This window comes from Neolamprologus brichardi, chromosome 15, assembly GCF_056152115.1.
Source record: "Neolamprologus brichardi isolate AB-2024 chromosome 15, ASM5615211v1, whole genome shotgun sequence".
Taxonomy (NCBI): Eukaryota; Metazoa; Chordata; class Actinopteri; order Cichliformes; family Cichlidae; genus Neolamprologus; species Neolamprologus brichardi.
In genome coordinates this window covers 35,934,175-35,957,272 of record NC_142118.1, presented here as the reverse complement: position 1 = coordinate 35,957,272, position 23,098 = coordinate 35,934,175, and the positions used below count along the sequence as shown (strand labels likewise).

The 23,098-nt window shown below is 42.6% G+C and overlaps 1 protein-coding gene across 1 annotated transcript in view; it reads left to right on the top strand.

Moving 5' to 3' along the window:
• rnf13 (ring finger protein 13) overlaps positions 1–23,098 on the top strand; it is a 40,723-nt gene that overhangs the window by 11,324 nt on the left and 6,301 nt on the right. Inside the window, exons 4-8 of the mRNA XM_006791967.2 lie at positions 2,119–2,241; positions 17,254–17,341; positions 18,968–19,058; positions 19,775–19,880; positions 20,667–20,760. Of these exons, the coding sequence (XP_006792030.1) occupies positions 2,119–2,241; positions 17,254–17,341; positions 18,968–19,058; positions 19,775–19,880; positions 20,667–20,760 (502 nt within the window). The remainder of the gene's footprint in view (positions 1–2,118; positions 2,242–17,253; positions 17,342–18,967; positions 19,059–19,774; positions 19,881–20,666; positions 20,761–23,098) is intronic.

Sequence of the window (23,098 nt, the reverse complement as noted above, 5' to 3'; positions counted from 1 at the left end):
GTGACGACAATGTGGGAAGCGGGTGATTCCTCACGTTCCTCCGGTCTGTGATATTTCAGAGAGCTCCCTGGTCTTTGAATTTCATCTTCCCGTTAATGTTAAACTAAAACCGGACACTGCCTTTAGTCAGCAGCTTTCTCTTCCGTGCTGTCGTTAACGTCCAGCTGATTTGTTTGGCATTTCCCGTGTTGCGTTCAGCTGGTGTTCTGGAGGCACAGAGGTGTGGCAGCTGGCAAGATGTGCACAAAGAATATCAGTTTCCTGCTGGTTGAAGCTGGCCTTACGTGTGTGGTAGAAAGTGCTGACTCTCTTTGATATACTGGGCTGGCTTTGTATACGTGAGAGAGAGAAACACAGAGCGATGGAAGTGAAGGCAGAGTCCCAAAGTCCCACAGCAGCTCACACTTCCTGTCTACCACCCTGCCTTAGACACACACACACACTGGTGTTAGTTACACTTCCATTAAAGCGGCAGAGGTTTTTGAAATAGCTCTCCTCGTGTTGATTTCTTCTCCATGCATCTCATCTGGTTCTTTGCTTAGTCACTTCTATTTTTGTCTCCATTCAATTTTTTTCTGGTTTTCCTATTTTGTCTGCAGCTATCTTTTGTATCTTTTGCTGTCTGTGCTTTTGTATCTTTCTTTTATCACTCCCAGGCTTTCTCTTTCTTCTCACTATCTTCTTCTCGTCCGTCACTTCAAAGCTGTTGTTGGCTATGTGACTAAGGCAGGAAGCAGCAGCAGAGAAGAAGAAAGAGGATCAGATTTTTGAGACAATCTGAGAACAACAGCATCCTTGATATGTAGCTGACTGTAATATGTATCTGTCTTCATTCCAGTGGAAAGTTCTGCATTCATTATACATGCATCACAATGTCACATGAATATGGTGCATGTAGGGGTTGCAAACCAGCAATTTATTTTCTCCAGCTTTCTTGATGGATGCTGCTTATCTAGGAGGAGAAAGGTTTAAAGCTTTAGATTAACCCTTTAAAGCCTGTCGGAGCAGCACGCTCTGTTTTGCGTAACTATTTTTAAATCCCGGTAGCACTGCAACCACGTAAGCTAGTGCAATAATTTTTTTTGCATATGAAACCGGAGGAGTTGTACTTGCATCTTATGCCATCAGCTTGTCCTCGGTCACAGTTTCCTTCCACATATAACTTTGCAAAAACTGCATAAAAAGCGCTTGCAGCAACACAAACATAATATTCCAGAAAAACGCTTTGCCGATCCGATCAGCTGTTCATAACACTTCCTAGTTGGAATAGACTTCAGCGCGAACTTTTACATGTCCGCCATGACCTGCCCGAAACCGGAAGTGATGTCATTTTCGCGGAAATTTAGTTTTTTTTACCATCAGGGCCTCATGAGCCTATACTGGTGTTTTTAAAAGTTATGTTTGACTTTATGACTTTCTGTGTCGTTTCTGGGATGCTTAGGACTCATATTGCACTGCTGGAAATAGTTTATTTTGATGCATATGCTGCTTTTTTGCAAATTTGCACTATAATATTTATTTTTGTTTTTCCTGCAGTATATAAAAATTGGTTTATTTCAAAAATAAAACTATGAAGACACTCAAAATAAATTTCCTGTGGTGGGAAACTATTTTGTGCAACTTTTTTGTATTTACAGTTTTGAGGGATAAGCCTCTTAAATTTCTCTAACTAGAAATATATGTTAAAAAAGCAAAAACAATTTTCAATTTTTCTGTAGTTTATTGCACTTTTTTGCAATTTATGTAATTACTATGCACTTAATGCATACATATTATTAAAATCTAGGCTGTAATGGTTGTATTGATGTATAGCAACTTGAAATGCTCCCAAAAATGGCTCCACAACATGTAAAAATATAATATAAGCTCTGGCGGACTTGGTTCTATGGTAGGTCTTAAAGGGTTAAGGAACAAAACTCTGTTGTTGACGCATGTTAACCACACACAGGCACACGCAGATCCAACAATGTAAATCTTGGAAAGGACTGAAAAATGGCGCCTCAGATATGTTTGAAGTTTGAAAACGTGATCTAATTCTTGTTAACTTGTGATATAAGTGAACCAAATAAAGATAAATTTGGATGGAAGTCACATTACCCCTTCATAATATCCCCACAGGGCTTCCTGATTGGCGCTCGACCAGAAAATGCCTGCGAGCCCATCGAACCCCCGCCGAAGGAAAACTTGACGGGCAACTTCATCGTCCTCATCAAGCGGTTTGAATGCAACTTTGACATCAAGGTACCATATTCACACCAACGATCACACACAGTATATTACCCCAGTTATTGTGTTTGAGTCCTCGTCTGAACATCTCTAGTCCTGTTGTGAAGGTGCATACCCGAGCAGATCCTGTGATATTCTAATTACACTGAATGATTTTGACTGCTTCCTGTGTGAATGCTCATTTAAAGCACTGAGAGCAACAGAAAGCGCACGCTATTTCAGCAGCTGTAGACTGGTCAGGGCCCTGCCACTGTGTGCTTCACAGCGCGTTCGTGTCAGCAGGTGGTGTTTCTGAGTGGATTCTTACCAAAACTCCTAGATCAGCTCATCGGGGCAGAAAAACAGGAAGAGGCCATTTCCCTAAACACAGTTTCCTGCCTCTTTCTTTTCCTCCTGCAGCTTTGTGTGATACCTGATGTGTGGAGTTGAAAAATGTTGGTTTCCAAATGAGTTTCCCAAAAGAGGCCCGAGAGCAGATCCTCATCAGTCAAGTGTGTTGGGAGCGTGGTTGTTTCCCTCGAATGGTAAAGCAGAGTTAGAGTAATGTCAATCATGTTGTAATCCTGACCTGTCAGTTTAAAGAGGAGAGGGAGAGAAAAAAGTCGGATAAACTCGGATAAATCCAGACTAATCTATGTAATAAAGCTGCCCCCCTCCAGTTTTCTAGTTGACTAGTAGCTGCTAACTCAATGGATTAGACTACGAGTCGATTAAATACATTTCTGGGGTTAAAGAGAATGTGATTAAGCTTCATGTCGCTGCACGGAGCATCCGACTGGCTATTTCATGTGGCAAGCTTTGGGATAATTTAATGTTTTTAAGCTCAAATTGGCTTGAGGGGGCTCTATGTAATCTTTTAGCTTTTTAAAAACCCACATTTGGGGTTTCCTGTCATGTGTAACTAGGAGCTGCTGATAACGTCGCTCTGCGACTGACTGGCTTGAGTGTCCATCAGTGAGGTCACTGTTCGTCCTGTGACCAACCGACCAATCAAAACTCCCTCTGTCCTCATTGACTGTTCAGGTGACTGTCAGGGGGAAGAGTTGCTTACAGTGACTCTGGGTTTAAGCTGCTTTTAAATGGCTCAGGTTTCAAACACATTTTATTGATTTGCGCAGATGTGGAAAAGTATTCACCAGACTTTATTCCCTCCCACATAAAATCCATCCGTAAGATGAGAGCCAAATACAAATCACAAACATTATGTGCCCTTTTTTGTCCCCAGAGGTCTTGAGGACACATTTTTGCTATATGAGTTTTCCATAAAGACATTTATCCTGAATCTCTGCCAAAAGCTTTACGGTTCCTCTCTGAATAAAAAAACCATCAACCTTGACATTAGAATAGCCAAGAGTCGTCATTAGAATAATTTGGCATTTTACTATTGATGGAGCACCCCTACCTGACTATTTTGGATGATCTGTGCCCAAATTAAGTTTTTAAGTGTTAAATCTGATATGCCTCACACTGCCTGTTGCTCACAGATTTGGAGAAGCAGAGAGGAGAGAAAAGAGATGCAGCATTAAGATGAGTAATGGGCTAAAGGAGAGGAAGGCATGCAGCCTGTTGGCCTCTTGTTCCATTTATCTGTCTCATTTTCTTTTTTTCTTGTACTGTTACCTTTTCCATTCCCCCCTCCTCACCCTCCCCGCTCTGCCTTATACCGTCTGGGTTGTGCCTTTTTATTCATTCAGTCTCACATTTCCTGTTTTCTCCCCCTCTCCCCCCCCTTTTTAACTCGTTTTATTTTCATTTGCCATCTCTCTCACTTTTTCTCGCCTGCTATTGAAACTGTTGAGCAGCCATCAGCCATGTAGCCTTATAAGGTCTTACTGCTACACACACACACACACACACACACACACACACACACACACACACACACACACACACACACACAAACATGTTGACAGACAGGGCAGTGAGGTGTTTCCTGAGCTGGATTGTAACCAGACTCCACATAGTTGTGTGTCAGACACACACACACGATATATACACAATGCACATATTCTGCTCCATCAGAAGCTGCCATTTAACCCTCTGTGACCCTCCTATGGAGCAGCTGAGATTTTTAAATTAATTATAATGTTTTTTTTTAACCGTTTCTTGAGAGACTGAATCATCAGCCATTAGTCATAATTAATTTTTAAATTTTTTTTTTGGAGCTGCTCATATTTCACAGCTTCTTCTGATTAAAGTGAAATTATTATTGTGTTAAAGCTTCACTAATTTATTTCTTGCCATCTTTACTTGTTTTAAGCCAGAATTTCCCTTGTCCTTCCTAGCTGCCAACTGTCCATCCCACCACGCTTGTGATGTCAAACAGCATCACAAACAAAAAAAAAACAGTGATGAGTACAAATACTTAAGCTGCTGTACTTGGTGTCCCTGATAACATAATAATAATGCAAACACGTATGATTTGACTCATGCACATGTTATAATCATGTTTGTTGACATCTGTTCCATAAAAAGGACAAAAATATACATATATGAAAAATATTCATAAGGAAAGTTGTGGATGGAGGAAAGAATTTCTGATTCTTGTTGTTGCTATAACCACATACTTAGTATTTATAATCGTTTTAAACTTTACAGCAACACCCATAAAGATAAAGGCTAAAACTAGTGAAACCTAATAAAGCCCAATTTGATAATTATGAGAGTAAACAGACATTTGTCAGTAATCTCTGGGTGTGGGTGTCGGGGAGGTCGTCTTTATGTCTCCTTCTCTTTCTTTATCACTTCTCCAATCTCCTTTCCCCCCCTCAGTCTCCTTCTTTCTGTGAGGTCTCACTTCGACCTTAATGATTGGTCATCTACACACATCATCACTTGGAGACACACACAGACATGTGGCTTGCCCCCTCCCCTTAGCACTCTCTCGATCACTCTCCCAGTTGTTTCTCTTTCTTGCATCCCTCCCTCCCTATCACACACACACACATACTGACACACACAACCTCCCACCCTTCCTCCCTCTTAGCTGGGCTCAGTTCCCTCCAGAAGCTGCAGGGAAACAAAGGAATAATAGATTCCATCTTGACTGAAACCAGGCGCTCATCTGTGGGGGTGTGTGTCTGCATGTGTGGGGTGCAGGGGTGTCACCCCTGCATGCCTGCAGTTTTGTCCTATTGCCCTCTATTTCTTTGTCCTTCTGCAGCCTCCTGCTGCTATTACACCTAGCCATTAGCATCCAGTGATCAACAGCGCAGAGTTGTAATGGATCCTGTGGCAGTAATGCCAATAAAACAGACACTCGCACACTTAACCCTTCGTCAAGCGTTAGCACCTCGCATGTGTGAGTGAGAGAGAGAAAGGGAAGGTCGTAGGAGTCTGTATTGAAGCAGGATAGGAGATAGGGAGGGGTGAAGGGATGTTAACAGGCATGCTTGCTCATCGTGTGTGTGTGTAAGAGCAAAGCATTCATCCATGGCCTTTTTTTTCTTTCTTTTTTGTAAATAAATCTCCAGAGAGCGAGGGTTTGCACTTCCTGTGGACTGGGATTCTTTGAGGTGGTGCGGAGCACCTCATTGGTGACCTTTCTGGGAGGAGGAGAGGGAACGGGACAGGAAACTCTATACCCTTTTCCTCCCCCCTCTCATCCATGAGCATCCCCTCCTTTTTTTTCCCATTTCATCCTTTGCTGAATGACCATCCATCCCCCCCGTTTCCCCTTCAGTAACACACACACACAACAAGTCTGTATATGCTGCGATATAATATTCTAATTATGTAATACAGACTCTTCTTTTACTCCTATAAGCTGTCCCTCTGCTGCCCTCTGTGTGATTGTTTTCTGGTTTAAACGGTTCCCACTGATCCAGTCTGTGAATGTTTTAGCTCTTATCTGGTTTTGGGTAATGTTTGTGCAACAATTGTGGCAGGTAGAGCTGACAGCTTTCTGTCTGGTGGAAAATTCCCAATCATTGACCTAAGTCGTGCTATGATTCATTCGAAAACTTACCGCTCAAAGTCAACCATTCAGTCTGGCGCAAAAGCTCTTTGTTCTGTCAGGAAGCTGCAAAATCCAGGCGATAAGATTACACATCAAACACGTCTCCCATTAAAAAGCCTCTTGCTACCAGAGTTTAGTTAAACATAACCTGTAGCCCTGTACTGATGTGATTCAAGAGCATGGTTGGAGAAAACTGGCATATAATTAGGGCTCACATTGTTACTTTACTAATTGTAACTTTGGTTTGTTGTTCATGAACTCAAAAGTCATTAAAGAGTATTCTTAAGAAATAAAGGAAATTGACACTAAAGGTTTCCTCTGAACATATCCTGATTCAGGAAGATGTAATGAGTGCCCAGGGCATGTTTTTGTTTTAACCCTACTTTTAAATTTCTTACATGGTTACTTTTTTAACTAATGCAAACTTTTTTTCTTATTAGTCTGAATAGAAAAATCAAAATCTAAGAAAAAGTTGAGTCTAACAATCTTGTAACTCTCAACAGTGAAGTACTGTCTTGAATTCTGGCATGTTTACTCTATTAATCCCTATAATAAAAACATTTGTAATGGATTTGTCTTCCTGTTCACTGTCACATTAAAAGCTTACACTGATTTTGAGTGGAAATGGGTTGTGCAGAGTAAATTCGGCAGATGTTTTTATGTGATCTGTGTCAATGAGAAGTTACAAAGTGCTTATTCACAAAGTCAAAATGTTGCTGCAGAAATCCAGTGAAGGAAAAGCGCAATAAACGGGTGACCGGTTAAACTTCATCACTTTAGGCGCAGTCACATCATCCTAACGATGCTGACGGGCGACCCCCGGTACCACGATTGGTTTCTAGGGAAAAATGTGTATTCCCCAACTGTTTGGCGAGTGGTTTCTGTAACGACTTTCCAATAAGCTGGCATGTTGGTGTCACATCACCTAAGCAGTTTCTGGTGCGTGCCCCACATCTGTACGCAAGTCCAAACATCTTTATGCCTGCTAGTCTTTTTTTTAAATTATGTAACAGTCATAACACAGCTCTCATTCGACTTAATCACCCCAACTCCAGATTGTCACTGCCGGCATACCTGCTGCAGAAAACACGGTCAAAAACTGTTGCGCTTCCCTGAATGCATGAACCCCTTCCTGTATAACTGCAGTAACTCAAAAGATAACTTCCTACTGTCCAAATGCATAACAATAGAAACAAACAATTAAATGGCTCTTACACTTGCTGAAGGTTGCTGTCTGTTATTAGGTGAAAGTCATAAAGAGGGACTGGGGAACCTCCTTGCGGTTGCCATGGCCGCCCGTAGTTTGATTACAGATATTAAAGAGGCAAACTTTTCTGAAAACACTTGCTAGCTAACCATCGAGCTGCAATGACTTGGAAACATAAATGGAGAATGTTTGCCTTCAATAGGCACAACTTCCATACCGCCTCTTCTATACAAACTACATCAGTCACAGGGTTTTTTTTTAATGCAACACTGTATCCATGTGCCAGTCTCCATGTGACAAATCTCACCTTGTAACAGTAACCCATCTGCCAGCAGGTGAAGACCCTCCCACTTGGTTACCAGGGGATTGCTGACTGATCTTTAGCCCTGTGTGGCTGTGTGTGGAATAACACAGTCCATGTATTCCTGGATATGAGTACAAATATAAATACATTGAAAGTTGACTTGGAAAAGTCAGGAACTGTGACTTTTCCTTCAACGCCACAGTCAAAGTTGGTTAGCACTGGTTCCGGTGGCTAGTAATTCCCCTCCTAACCTTGCTTCCCACATCTGCCTTACAGTAAATACTTTTCAGTGCACAGCCTGTTTGTGTTGCAGTGACCTCACAGCCCCCAAGCCCCCCCCCCCCCCCCCCCACCCCACCACACACACACACACACACACAGTCTTTATTCAAACAATGATCTAGCTTCCTGCATACACTCACTCAGTCTTATGACAGGGTATGACTATGGCTGACTGGATGTATGACTAGCTCGTGTGTGTGTGAGAGGGTCTTGGTGGTTTTATATCCATTGCAGTTTGTTGTGGCAGGAAGCTGCTTAAGCTGCAGATCTTGGGCACAGATCCTTACATATTCATATATAAAGGAACTGTAATGCACTTAATTGCACACAAATGAGCTTATTTAGAAAGCTGATTTGTGTGCATGTTTCAGTCATTGACCTTTGTTCTCCTTTTCCACCTTTCTAGTTATAGGTAAAACTCTACATACATTTATACATATCTGTATTAATACAAGCAGCTATTTAAAAACAACAACAACATCCAAACATACGTGCAGTTACAGACAAACACACTTCAATACCTTTAGTTCAAACATAGTCTCTTTCAAACCCAGGCTTGGATTGCACAAATTAAAGCTGTAATGTGTTATCAGCGAAAACATGGCCCCACCCTGCAGTTTGCGGATTTATTGAACTCTTTATCTAATCGCTAGTCTGGACCTTGAAACTAAAACCCAGCTCTGCCCAGCATTCCTCTGAAAACCCAAGGAGAGGGGAGGGAGGGAGAGATGAAGGAAACCTGAGGAGTTGAATGAGATGAGGGCAGGGAGGTATAATAAAAGCATGAGAGTGGGGCAAAGGGGCTGGGCATTTCTGAAGAAGCTGGCCATCGGGGTGATATAACAAGGGTAATGAGGGGGGAGAGGAGGAGGTTAAATTTAGAGAAGAGAAAGTGATGGAAATGAAAGACGTGGTGTTTTGTAGGGAAAAGATGGGTGGGAGGAGAAAACAAGGAGCAGGAGGGGAGAAAATGGGAGAGAGGTAGTTGAGGGCAGAGAGGAAGAAGGCACTTAAGACCTGATTTGGAGCTGCAGTAATGGGAAGCTCACATTTGCAAAAAACTTGCATTGTCCAGCTTTTAAAATCATTTAAGGCAAGAAATGTGAACAAGATGTCCTGTGCTGCTCAAACTCATTTACACAGAGCTGAGGTCAAGACTGCTCCATGCAAATTTAGCGACTCCGAACAAGCTCCACGCTGTCGTTGACTGCACGAGACACGAGAGTGGAAGTCAAATAGATAAAGAGGCAAAAAGCATGTCTTCAGTGTAAGAGGAAAGACAAGTCAGTGTTGTTGCTGCAGGACCGCATGCAGTGCTGGCAGCAGATAAGAGCGAAGATGCAGTAACTCTTCACACGCACACGCAGTGGTGATGCAGCAGTAGTTAGTGATGCTATCAGCAGTCTCTTTCCACACTACAGTGTTAGAGATCCCAGTATGTGAGCAGGAAGAAGGCAGGTGTAACTGCAGCACAGCTTATATACTTGGCTGTATTTTCTTTTCTTGAATCCTGCAAAAAATATGAATAGTTTGATTATTTTTTTTTGTGTATTCTGTCACATGCATGTAACAGAACACATTCCTGATAGCTTTGTAAGGCAGCACAGTTTGGTGTACTGTCTCTCTCTTCGTGTCCAAACAAGTCAAGTCCAGCTCTGGCCAGTGTTTGTACAGTTTACACACCTTCAGTCAGCTGAGAGCTAGAAGAGAGAGAGTGTGTGTGCTTTTACACACACACTCTCTCTCTTCCGCAGTAATCGAAGGTGCAGTGACCTGTAGTAGCAAGCTACTTTGAAATACCTTTTCCACCATTTTACGGTTGACTGGAAACACGTTTCTTTTCCTTCCCTCACATTCACACAGTCGGATTCATTCACAGGAAGCAGCTCGATACGAGAGCAGAATTTGGCCGCTGTTGGCCTCCAGGTGGCTTCAGCCTTCCTGCTTGAAGGTCAAATAAACTCTTAAAGCTAATGAGTCCGGAAGAAAGACATTTGCAGGGAAATTTAAATTGTTCAGCCTTATTTGCATTTATCTGCGTCATTTGTTTTGATTGTAATCATTGATTGGATAAACACTCAAACAATTAGGCGATCTATTAATTTATTCAGCAGTGTTGATGAGAGGAAAATACCAGGCATTTGCTGGTTTCAGCTTTGAGGATTTGTTGCTTTTCTCTCTTGGAGATATTTTTCAGTGACATTTTTGGACGGTAGTTTGTTGGACAAAAGGACCAGTCGAATCTTCTTATGGTCAGAATTAGGGATGGGTATCGTTTAGGTTTTATCCCATACCAGTACCAAACCGGTACTTTTGAAACGGTGCCGGTGCTTAAACGGTGCTCAAACCGGTGCTTAAAGAATGGAGAACACAAACTTTGTCCAAAAACCTCTCATGTTTAGCCGTTTTTTGTAAAAAGATAACAATGTTAGCCTTTTCTGCAGCTATAGGGCATATATGGTATCACTCTTGGCTGGAAGCAGTGCTTAAACAATGGAAAAAACAAACTTTGTCCAAAAACCTCTCATGTTTAGCTGTTTTCCACTTTTTCTTTGGTCATTTTAGCCTTTTTGGCCAGGGTAAAGGGAGTATCTGCCATCAAACAAGAAGACAGCTGCATGTAGCTACGACTGTGTTTGCTAGTTCACCTTACATGCATTAATGTAATAACGTGGTTAGCCTACTCAACGTAAATTACACACGAACAACATTAAGCTACTCACGCAGAGAAGAACGGCTGCTTCCGCCATCATCATCCTCATCATTTCTGCTACACTGGCAGGGCTAGGGGCCAGGACTGTACTCTTCGGGTTATTGGGGGATGTTGCTAACTCCGGGTCCGATAACAGGCACCACACCCGCAGTAGATGTGCTCGGTGTGAGGTCTCGCAGCAAGCTATCAAATACGGTGCATTTCTTGGCTTTTAAAAAAAAAAATGCTATGCGTCGCCAGGTGTTTCATCAGATTTGAGGTGTTACCTCCTTTGACAGTATCACAGTATCACCTTAAAGCACTTGTTGCAGCTGCTGAGTTTGCATCTTTTGCTGTGAAGTACAGCCAGACTTTTGACCGCTTGGCCTTGGCCATTTTTAATCTGTAGCTCTGCTCTAAAAGAACGTACGTTCCTGGGCCCGCCTACTATCCTCGGAAACGTAAAATGATTGGCTAGAATTCAAAGTGTATCACAGCTCAGGAAAAAAAAAGCACCGAAATGTGAGCGGCTTTTCGGTCTGGTTACTACCGTTTATGTCAGAACCGGGTATATACTGGTACCCATCCTTAGTCAGAATCTTATTAGGTCTACTTTTAGAAAAGATTAGACAAATAATGAAGACCAATATAAAAACTTCAGTAATGATGGGAAATAAAGATGGGAATTCATTAGAATTAGGTGATTCCATTGTGAATATCTCTTATAGATTCGATTCCTTATCGATTCTCAGTGGGTTCTCATCGGCTTTGCTCGCAGAAACACTACCATCGCTAAGAATCATATAAAAGACATTACATTTGTACAAATTCATTACACGCTGTGGGTCAAATGTTTGTGCATGTTGGGGGTATCTGGAGCGTCTGACTGCTGGGCTGGGGTTAGCAGTCAGTCAGCTAATGTCACTCTGGGTTCTTGGCTAGTTTAGCGTTAGCATGCTGTTTGTTCAAGTTGTGTTAGCAACAAAATGCAGCTGTTTCTGTCTTGGATGCAGTTTCCACGTTACCATTGTGCTCCTGTCCTTTATAAATTTTATTTATAAAGATTCCAAGTAATTAAACTACTAGAAATCAGTTCTCTACAAGAATCTGTTCTTAATTCCCTAATGCTCAATATATTGCTTTGTCTTTGATCTAATTATATTAGAATCCATCATCAGTTCATGTGCATGTTTCACATCTGTATTCATTTTAGCACAAATTTCTGCTTTCACTGTGCGCTCGTATGCCACATTGTATTTTAACCTCCTGGATCTTGTTAAGTTCACTCGCAGCGCTCCAAAAACAGCAGCCTCTTAAGTTGAGTTTAATCAGCCTTTTTTTAAAAAGCCATAATTAGTCAGTTTTACAAATAAACCTTCACCGTCTGCACTGCTGCCCAGTTTAGAATTGGTTCGATGTGCACCACGGGGTGCCGAGAAGAGAAAACAAGCCGCGCTACGCTTTGTTTGGAATCCAAAGTGTGCTGGTACAAGAAAAGAAAATGATGTGGAGGTTTTGGAAAGCAGAACCGGGGAAAAAATGACCAGAGCTAGAAGTTTCTAGAGCCAAGTCATGCCGTCACATGACGACAAAAAAATGAAGCGATACCCTTCAGAATCTACACTTGCAAACTTAAAAAGAAAGAGGGTAACTTTTCCTACATTCTAACCAAATTGGGTGTTTTTTGGAGTGATTTGATGCTTAAGTATCATCGCACGAGGATACCTGCTGTTATGATCACCGTGATCCTCCACAGACGTTTGACAAAGAACAGAAATCATCATTTATCTCTGTTTCTCATCACATTGACTTTTACTACGAATTTCTGTTTTTCTATTATTCCTAGAGGCTTCTTATTTTCTGCCTCCTGTCGTCACCTCGTTACACACACACACACACACACACACACACACACACACACACACACACACACACACCTCCCTGTTTCTCTCCTTCCTCTCTGGAATGCACTGAATGTCCTTATCTTTGCCCATGCAAACACGAGGGTGAGCCAGCAGCAGAGGTTGAATTCCTCTGCAGATCCCAGGCCGGCTGGCTGCACCACAAACTGGCATCTAGACAGCCTACAAGTTAAACGACTCCCTACACGCACTGAAGAATGCTCCGTAAAGACGAGACGTAAAGCATGACCTACTTGTTTATCTTTTGGCCGTATTTTTGGCGTCTGGCAGCTGTTGCACTTTCCCATTTATGCAACTTCATTTCCAGCAACCTTAACTTAACAACTGAACCAGAGACATCCTCATAATTTCTATCCTGCACATTAGTCTGCCCTGTTAAAACCCAGCACTTTCATTATACATGATGCATCTTTGGCCCCACACAGTTTGGTTGGGAGATTCAGAAGTGTTATGCTGCTAACCGCTAATGTGGCATTAGTGCTGCTGGCCTCAAGTGAAGATGACGAACAAGCTACAGAAATCACTTCTTCCAGGCTAAACATATTTTTATGAGCACTTTGAGTGTAATGGTGGCTTTCAGTGATGTTTCCTGTTGATAAATTGGTCTTAAACGTGTCCAGAAGAAGTTAATCCATCGCATAAGACTGAAAATCACAGCTTTGTGATATGAACCAAAGTCACACACACACACCTAGATGCAGTGTCTTGTATTCTGCTTCTCCAGACAGCTTTCCTCCAGACGCTCGCACACAGGAGCCATTGATACCTCCACACAATGCAGCCTCAGAGGCAAACACATGGAATCACAATGCAGCGGCTGCCATACACGCAGCTTTTACGTATGCTTGTGCATAAAATTACTATGACAAGGAACACACAAAAGACAGAGCTGCTCAGTGTTGGTGTCCATGCAGGCCACAATAACACACACACACACACACACACACACACACACACACACACACACACACACACACACACACACACACACACACACAAAGGTCTTAATGGATTTGCTTGCATCATAGCGGAGTACAATGCTTGTCTAAAGAGCCCTACTTGAACAGCGCAGCTGGCACAAATACTCACGACCAATCATCGCTCAGATTAGTATGAGCGGCCCACCCCGCCTCCTCACCCCACCCCTTACCCCACTCCAGACGACTTTCAGATATTTTACACTGTGGCCCAAAGTCCTCTTTCTGTTCTCCATGTTTCAGGTCACATGCTCTGACTCATTATTCACATCAGCAGTTCTTCAGTGGCTTCAGGTTGCGAATCGTATTTAAGAAAAATAAACCTGCGTTCTTTGCTTTGCCAAACATATTGTCTCTGCTTAGGCTCCACCAAATCCTTAAAAATACTGAGGGGTGAGCTGGATAGCAGTGACTATTACTTTGTCCTACAGAGAAACTTTCTGTCTTGCCAGTCATCCTCTCACCCACCTAAATATTGCAAACCAAACCCCACCCTCCCTACACCACCATGGTAGCTGTGACTGCCCCCAGTGGGACAGCACAACCAAGAATTGCTCAGGAGACGCTGAGGGAACACATCTGAGGTGTTGCTGATTTTTCATTAAAGTTAGCGGTGAGTTGGAGCCGTTGATTTTAGACAGGACTAAGGCCACGATTGCTGTTGGAGATGATCTAGGACGTTTGTAGCCCAGGAATGCACCTGAGCTATAAGACTTGCAGCTTTTGTCTTTTGCAGATTTAGTTTTGTTGCACTCTGCTAAATGAGATCAAAAATGTATTTCTTGAGGAGCGGCAGCGCTGTGGCTGCTTTAGCTTCCATGACTCCCTCAGGATGTTACGTCATCTGACGCATGTTTTTTCCCCTCTAAATTTCAGAGGAAGCATCTACTGTCCCACTATCTCTGACCGTGTCAGAATACCTAATGATTCACTCTGAGATTATATCGTCACATCCCGTTTCCTTCACCACATCAGCCACAACAATGGCTGTACAGGATACTGTAGCCCATAAAAGCTGCCTTACAGAAGAAAGATCGCATTACATCAGTTTTCCCCGCATCCCCTAATGCAGCACACATGACTGCTGCAGGAAGGTTCCCTATTTTACTCTGTCTATTCATGTTTTGAATGTGTGTGTGTGTGTGTGTGTTGTGTGCGCCTTACACCTGTTGCATCTAGCGACCGGAGGCATTATGCCTGCTCTTGCCAACCATGAAGCTGTGCTGATTGTTAACATGTTCTGCTGTATTGAAAGCGTGCGGTTTTCAGAGAATTATTTATTTGTTATGAATAAATTTTCTTTTTTTCGGTACCGGTACTAGTTTTATTTTGTTGTATTTATCCGCGACACCTTAAAGGCCGGTCCATGAAAATATTGTCGGGCATAAACCGGTCTGTGGCACAAAAAAGGTTGGGGACCGCTGGTGTAGACTCACAAGTTTGTTTTATCAGAATCGGCTTGTTTGGCCCAACGCAAGTCTGTCTTTTTACCTTTTGACCTTTTAATTAAAGTCAAAGTCTTGACCAAATAATAGAAGAGTCTGGACAGACATAGTGATAATCTACAGGAGGTTCTCATGTGGTTTGTATTTCTGATTTCACCAGACAATTAAAGTCTAGTTTACTTTCTTGTTTTTCTTGTTTTAAGCTGATGTCTCATTTATAATTGTTAAAACATCTAAATATGTAACCCTTTAGAGTACTGGATTGTCAGACAGGAGACAATGATCGAGACTATCTATTCTGTGTGTTTGACTGAAAATGCTAAAAACGTTTGTCCAAAATAACTGCGCAAAGCTGGCAAGTTTTTGGAAAAACCCTGGCCTGGGACATTTCTAGATTATGAAGAGGGGAAAAAAAGGTTTCAGAGCATAGCTGCTGCACTGACCTACGCAGTAAACACGTTACGCACTAGTGCAGGCGTCTGTTTTGTAGAAGAGGTGGGCAGGTATACATCTATGATTAATAAGAGTGTGATGAGGGTGGGATGTTTATGCAACACTTTAAAACACATACAAGCACATGATAATAGTCTTTGGCTAAAGGAAATGGCCAGTACTGTCTCAGCCTGGCTTAAACTAAAGAATTGCATGATAACGAATATCTGTTTTCAAACTCACAATATTTTCAGGATATTTGTGACGATGCAGGAAAAATCTGAGTGACCTTTTATTGCAGTTTGCAGAGCCTTCTTCTTCTTCTTCTTCTTCTTCTTCTTTTTTTCTTCTTTTTTTTTTTTTAATTTAAAGGTGCCAGCAGCAGGATTATAGTGTAGTAGGTAATAGCTAGTGTTTTCCCTGGAAATTTTAAGTATAAAACACCTGTTTTATTTGAACAATAATTTTAGACTGTAATTCTTCAGGGCCTGCAGGATATTGTCACATAATAAAACTTGGGGGAAAAAACACGCTGTGGGTGGCACTTTCTAACCAGCTGGTTAAAGCCCTGCTTTACCTCCATATTACTGCATCAGTGATTTCCATCCACTGTTTGCTTTTCCTGTCATATTGATTCTAACTTCTGAGTGCTGCAGCCATGCTCGGTTGAGTCATTTGTGTACGTTTGCATCGCACATCAGCAGCTGCTAGCTGCCCGCCTGCATAGGCTGATTGTACTCAACTGTGCCTCACCTTCAGCAGGAAAACCTTTCAAGTCCTGTGTTTTGATGGAGACTGTTGAAGTAGCTCCCTTGTAGGGGGGAAAATAATCATCATTTGATGCTGAAACGCAGCTCTTACTGTCAGACATGCCCAGGTTTGACTCGTCGTTGCTCACACAATATCGCGACTTGACAGTTTTGCATCATGTAAGTTTATATTGGTATTAACGCGGATTATATGATATAGTACATGCCTAATGCAAATAGTATTTTTAAAGATTTACATTGCAAAGTATTAATAAATTGTCCAATTAGAATTTAAATGCAAATCTTGCGTTTGTTACTACATGTTGTGTTCTTACTTATTCTTGATGGCTGATAGTCGTGGCTTGTTTTTGTTGTAGAGCACAGAAAAGCGCCTGTAGGGTATCAGATTGACCCGTGTTGGCTGTTTGTTATAAATAAAATAAGAAATTGTAGCACATTTGAAGCAGACCAGGCATCAGGACACAAAGCCATTCCAGTCTAAATATGTTTTTTTTATTCGTGCTGTTCATCTGAGCCTTGGTTGAGAGGGCCGCAGGCAGAGCATTGAAGCCCAGACTCCTCTCTCTCCCTGTCCACTTCTTCTCATCAACTCCTACCAAGACTTTCCAAAGCCAACTGAGAGATACAATCTCTACTAATATATGTAATATGTTTTTGTAATTACTATTATGGGTATCTTCACATCATTGGACTCTCATATGGTCTTTAACCTGTAGCCATTACAAATACTTTGTGGCTTTCTCTGTGCCCCGTTTCCCATCGTTTCCTTGGAAGCTTCCTATTTTGTATCTTCAGTTAAAGCTCATTCAGTGTTTATGCTGCTTGTCTTTCTAGAGAGTGAGCCACAGAAATGTTGAGCGCTACCACATGCTTCATGCTGCTCTGTTAAATAATGAAAATCAAATTTGGTCACAGAAACTGCTGTTATCACATATACTGCTGTCACTTTTATCCACCTGACCCCCACCACAATTTTTTTCAGATTGACAATCGGATGTAAACGGTTTTGCCTTTTTTTGGTTTGTTTGTTTGTTTCAGGTCCTCAATGCCCAAAAAGCCGGCTACAAGGCAGCCATTGTTCACAATGTGGAGTCGGATGACTTAATCGGCATGGGATCCAATGATGGTAAGATGCTCCTGTTATCTAGTTCAGTGCTTTAATGGGTGCTTGTTGGGTGGCCGAACAGTCTCAACCTCCTTTCCTTTACGGATGCCTGTCTTGTGAAGCTAACAGCTCAGTAATGCTAACATTTGGGATTAAGTGTCGAAGATCAAGGTCACACAGATCAATATCATAACATGTTACACAAATGTGTGATAGGACAGAAATAATGAATGGGTGAATTTTCATAGCAAGAAGATCAGCTTCACTCTGCACAAACACTTCTCTGGTCTTTGTTCAGCGGCACAACTCAGCAGCTGGTGGACCTTTAAAATCTTTCCTCACCACACTCCCTGCCGGTGGCTGATGCCCTCAGACGTCGGTGCGTTGGTGGTTCTTGGTGTTTGGGGCTGGGCGCTCATGTATGTACCGGCTCACTCCTGGTGAGCCTGTGGCCCAGCTGGGCTCCGCCAAGCGGCCACCAGGGGCGTGAGGTGCCATCTGGCCTCTGGGCCTGGGGCTCGGTCCTCTCTGGCACAGCTGGCTGCCGGCAGAGCCCTTGGGCACATCACTGCAACCCCCCCTGGCCTCGGCTCCGTGGCTGCTGGGTGACCCCTCACCTGGTGCTCTCCTCAGCTCTTCCCAGGAGGGTGGCACAGTTGCCCCCCTGGTGGGGCCTCTGGATGTCTGGGGCCTGGATCTCCTCCATACCTGCTTCATGCCCTGGGGGACGGGGCTATGGCTCCCCCACTCCCTAGCAGATCGTTACATGGAGAAACCTTTTGAATACAAGCGTGCTGATCCACACAGGTGTTCACAGACACGAACTACACCTTTCTTGGCTGCTGCCTCAAAGCACATTGTGCGCTGTCGACCTTGCGTGCTGCACAATAACATGTAATATTTAGTATCTACTGTCAGCTAGTTTATTGTGATGGTGTTATATTTATTATGTTGCTCTCTTTTGTTTGTTTTCTACTGTTTTTTTTTTCTTCTCTTGACAGCTGATCCAGGTGTTTTTTCTTTTTTGTTTGTTTGCTTTTCTTTCTTTCTTTCTTCCCCCCTTTCTCACCGTCTCTTCTCCCCTCAAATTTTTCTTTCTCTCCCTCTCTTTCTTTCATTCTTTCTTTCTCCCTGTCCTATCGCCCAGTCATGTCTGCCCTGTTTGCAACAACTGAAATTAAAATAAATAAATAATTATAATAAAGGTCAATCAAATGGACCAATATGGCAGGGCCATGATGATCCACTTGGTAAAGTAAATCCACTTGGCATCTTTTTTTGGCCTTCAGACAACAATTCTGATGGCTTTCAAAAGGATGCATCAATGTTTGCAAACGCTCAGGTGTAAAGTATTTGACTTATTGGAGAAATTGTTTTTTTCTAATCAGAAGGTCAGTGGTTCAAACCCTGGCTCCGCCAACCTGCTTGTCTAAGTATCTTTGTGCAAAATGCCGATCACCAAATGTGCCTTAGATGCATCTATCAGCATGTGTGAACATGTGAAATGTGTGTGAATGGGTGAATGACACTTGCAGTAAAAAAGCACTTTGAGTGCTCAGAAAGGAGCTTTAAAAGCTGCAACTGAAAGTAACTGAGTAATTCTAGATGTATGTAACTTATCCATTTAGTTTGTTTTGGTTTTTTTAGTGGATATCATGAAGCAGTTGGTTATCCCGTCTGTGTTTGTGGGCGAGGAGACTGCGAACACTCTGAAAGAGGACTTCATGTATGACAAGGGGTAAGCTCAAACCCAAATCTCTCCATTTTCTTCTTGTTTTCTTCTTTTCCTGCCCATCAGTATAAATAGAAGCAGCTTCCTGCTCGGCTCCTCTCACACTCCACTATGAACAATTCTTACTTTCAACACGTAGAGGAGAGCTGGCTGCTTTTTAAAGCTGCATCACTCACCGGCCATTCTTTGCTTTCCAGCCAGGAGTTTAATTTGTTGTTACTGTAAAACAAAATGTGCAGCGTGAACTGTAATATATCAAGGAGAGGACTTGTCGCTGCCGATCACATGAGCTCAGAGGTCACAACGTTAATGTTTCATTTCTCCACCTTAACTCGGTTGGTGTTTGTCAGATACATCCTAATACATGACGGTTATTCCCACATGCTGTGCAGCCTGGGGAACGAACACCAAACATGGTATTGGCATATTTGCGTCAGCGTGGGCCAGTTTGGTTGTTACATTTTTGCCTGAAGCACAGATAGTCTGCTGCAGAGAGACTTCTGACTGAAATCAAAGTCATTATGTTGATAAGGGGACCTTTATGTGACTGTCACACAGCTGAAAAGCACTAAAGGGAATCTCCTTAATGTGGCAGCTCACAGCAATGAGCTATAACAGAGTGCCGTTGGTGTAGGTCACAGTCACCAGCATAACGCCTGTCTGTGAAAAGGTTAATGTTTACCACATGTCCTGCACCTGACAGCGCTCTGCTTTTCTTTTAGCGGCCACGTGGTCCTCCTGCCGGACTTCAGTCTGCCTCTGGAATACTACCTGATCCCCTTCCTCATCATCGTGGGAATCTGCCTCATCCTCATCGTGGTCTTTATGGTTGGTAAATTTAAGATGTCTTCATTTTAACTCAGGGTTAAAGCATTTTACAAAGGAACAACTAAACTTGAGTAAAGATGGAGAGTAATTTGTTGTTTTACTGCCATCGATTTGATGATTAAGAAGTAAAAACAGTCAAATCCACACTGGTCTGATACTGAAAGGGCTTTTTTCCTCGTAAGGACTCTTACTTGCTGTAAGGAAAACCAAGTTTTAATCCCAAAACGTTGTTCTTCATCAGGCACCAGACTTCAGCCCAGGTTGAAGTCGTTTTATTTTTTATGTTCCTGTAATAATTAATCCACCAGTATTTGCAAAATCTTTCATCGAAATGTTAGTTTTACTGCTGAATTGTAATTATTGTTGTTAATTGTGAATTTTTGAATTGACAGTTTTACAGAAAAGCAGAAAAAATAGTAAAGTACATTATTAATTTTAATTAAAATGCCAAATTACACTAATTTACTTCCATCCCTGAACAGAAAGACATTGTTTTCATGGTTGAATGTTATGCTTCATTCATTTTTTTGGCTTCTCAAAAATGTCCAGTGTGTTGGCTCAAATTTTGGTACGAAAACAATAATTCAGTTTGTTATTTGCTTAATAAATAGCAATAACATTAAAAAGTTTTAAACGTTCTTTTGAGCAGTTTCTTGTTTTTATGACAGGTGGTCTAATAAATTTGTTATGCACTGTAAATTTAAGCTTCTTCAACTTTACTTGCACAAGATCCGTGTGTGGTTTGCGCTCATTTTGACAGTTTTGCTCTATTTGTGCTTCGACTAGATCACCAAGTTTGTCCAGGATCGACACAGAGCTCGGAGGAGCCGCCTGCGCAAAGATCAGCTGAAGAAGCTTCCCATCCACAAGTACAAGAAAGGTAGGAAAAGATCAGTGGTTAGCGTCGATGCTTCACAGGAAAATCTCAATAATTTCACTTCCTGGCTCAATAAAGGTTAATTTAAGAGTTCTAGGTGGCTCAGTTTTTGCTAAAGCTACTGTGTAGCACAACATTATCATTATGCCCATTATGTGGAACAGTGCTACAGGTTTCAATGAAGTTTGTTTTCCTTTAGCAAAAAATATTCCAGCATTGTGTTGACTCCCTGAAGCAACCAGGCATTTACACATCTTTTAGTCTGACCTCTGACCTTCGCGATCTGTAAAGATGCTATTTTTGCTCTTTCGCTCCTTTCTCTCACATGATCCGGCCAAGAACAGAGATATCATCGATGCATTGCGACACACCATCGCTCCCCGGAGCTCTGCACCTAATCGGATTAATATGGACTTGATTTTTTTCCACAAAGGCAGATTAGAGCTCCTCTCTGTTGAAACTGGACACATGACCGAATGTAATCTCGGTCATGCTGGGGGCCGGCTGGGTCGAAAGCTAAGTGTAATTTGGATTTTACCTGTCAGGCAGATGTACAGTAGAGCGTGTACCGCTTGTTTGTAATAGGAGAGAAAATGTGATGAAGTAAAAATAGATCTCTGCTTTTATTTTGGTGTAAATATTTGAGTGTTTCATCAAAAACCTCTGAAAGCTTTTTAAGTAAAACTCTGTGGCTTCTCCTTCTTTCTAAGTATAGGTGTCAGGCTGACTATAGCATTGTTTTGAAAGGCAAATCCTCGTTGTGTGTTGGGTAAATAAGTTTGTCTGTGTATTTAGATGTTTGCCGGCTGTGTTACCTCCAGCAGATGTATTTTGCGGGCTGGAAAGCCCCGGACTGCAGTCGTCTGTGCAGGGAAACACCGGGGAGCTTTGTAGAGAATGGGTGGTGCATAATAAGTATCCCCCTTGCAAATCTGCTAATTGAGGGGGGGTTATGAGCAGAGCTGCTCCTCCCTGCCTGGCAGTAATGGAAGCACGTGCAGCAGACCAGCTAAAAGCGGCATGTGCTGCTCTGGTCACTGTTTCTGTCACGTCAGGCTCTGTGGTTTGTGCGCTGTCACGGCGGCGTCTGCGAGCAGTGCCCACTCTGACTCAGGGTTTCCACCAAGCACCGCTGCAGTCACCCTTTACTGCTCAGGCGAGTTCGGACGTTCAAGAAACAGCCTCCGGGGCGGCGTCTGCACGCCTGTCCGCTGAGTCAGAACGTTTAACAACATGGGAAGGGGACACCAAATCTCCACCTAATCACCTTTTGAGCTCTGCACTTTGGAGCAATGCTAACCTGGCAAGAAACAAAGTGTCAGGTTTGAGCATGGGAGGGCTGTCACAGTGGGACAGCACCCCCGTTGTCTGATTTTGTGTTGTTAGGCGGTGCTTACCTCAGGTAAGAGGAAGACCTCAAGCAGGATTTGGCCTCTGGATTTGGAATGACTGCAGCACTATTTCTGATGTTTGTGTCACGCAAAGGGAAATGGGCTGTTTTTGTAAGTGTTGTGAGTTAGTGGTATACTAACTACACACACCAGTGAACCTCTATGGTATATGGTTTCCACACAAACCCTCATCTAGAATGCAAAAGCTTGTCATTTATTGATCATTGTTTACAGCAGCTGGTTGTATGTGTGTGTGGGAGGGGTTTAAGCGCCACATTGTGACTTGTATTATTTTTAGCTGTAGCCTTGCTTTGGGACAACTCAACTCCACACAATTCAATGTGATGCTAAGAAAACTTGCTTCCTGCACCGTTGCTGAGGTTTTTGGCACCGTGCCTGAACTTCATCACTGCAACGGTGCAGCTGATGTCTAACGGTGCCCTTCTTGGCCCAAGTTGCAGCGGATAATGCTGAGCTCGGACTCTGGGCTGCTTTGATAAGATGCAGCTTTAGTGAGTGGGAGTACTCTGATGCTGTGTGGCTGCAAATCTGAAACCCTGAACGGTTGTGCAGAATATTACATGTTCAGGTGCTTATTTTGAAATGCAGCGGAGGTTGCAGTGCACAACGTTTTTCTGCAGAGGTTCAGTGGGCATGTTCTCGTGTTAAAGGTCTCGTAAAACATTTAAATCACTGATACCTTTTTGTACTTTAAAGTGCAGTTACCTCGATCATTTCAAAGCTATTAAGGTTTTCGTCTCTTGGCTGATATATCATTTAGTGCTTCCCTGTCTCAGCTTGGCTACAATAATAACACCAAGGTGGAAGCAGCCAGCAAGCCCAAATCGATAGCTTACCATTTACTTCAGGAGGCTTGTTAGTGGCAGTCTTGGTATACATCTAAATCTGTAATGGCTTTGCTGTGTGTTACTGTGAGTCATAGGTCAGGG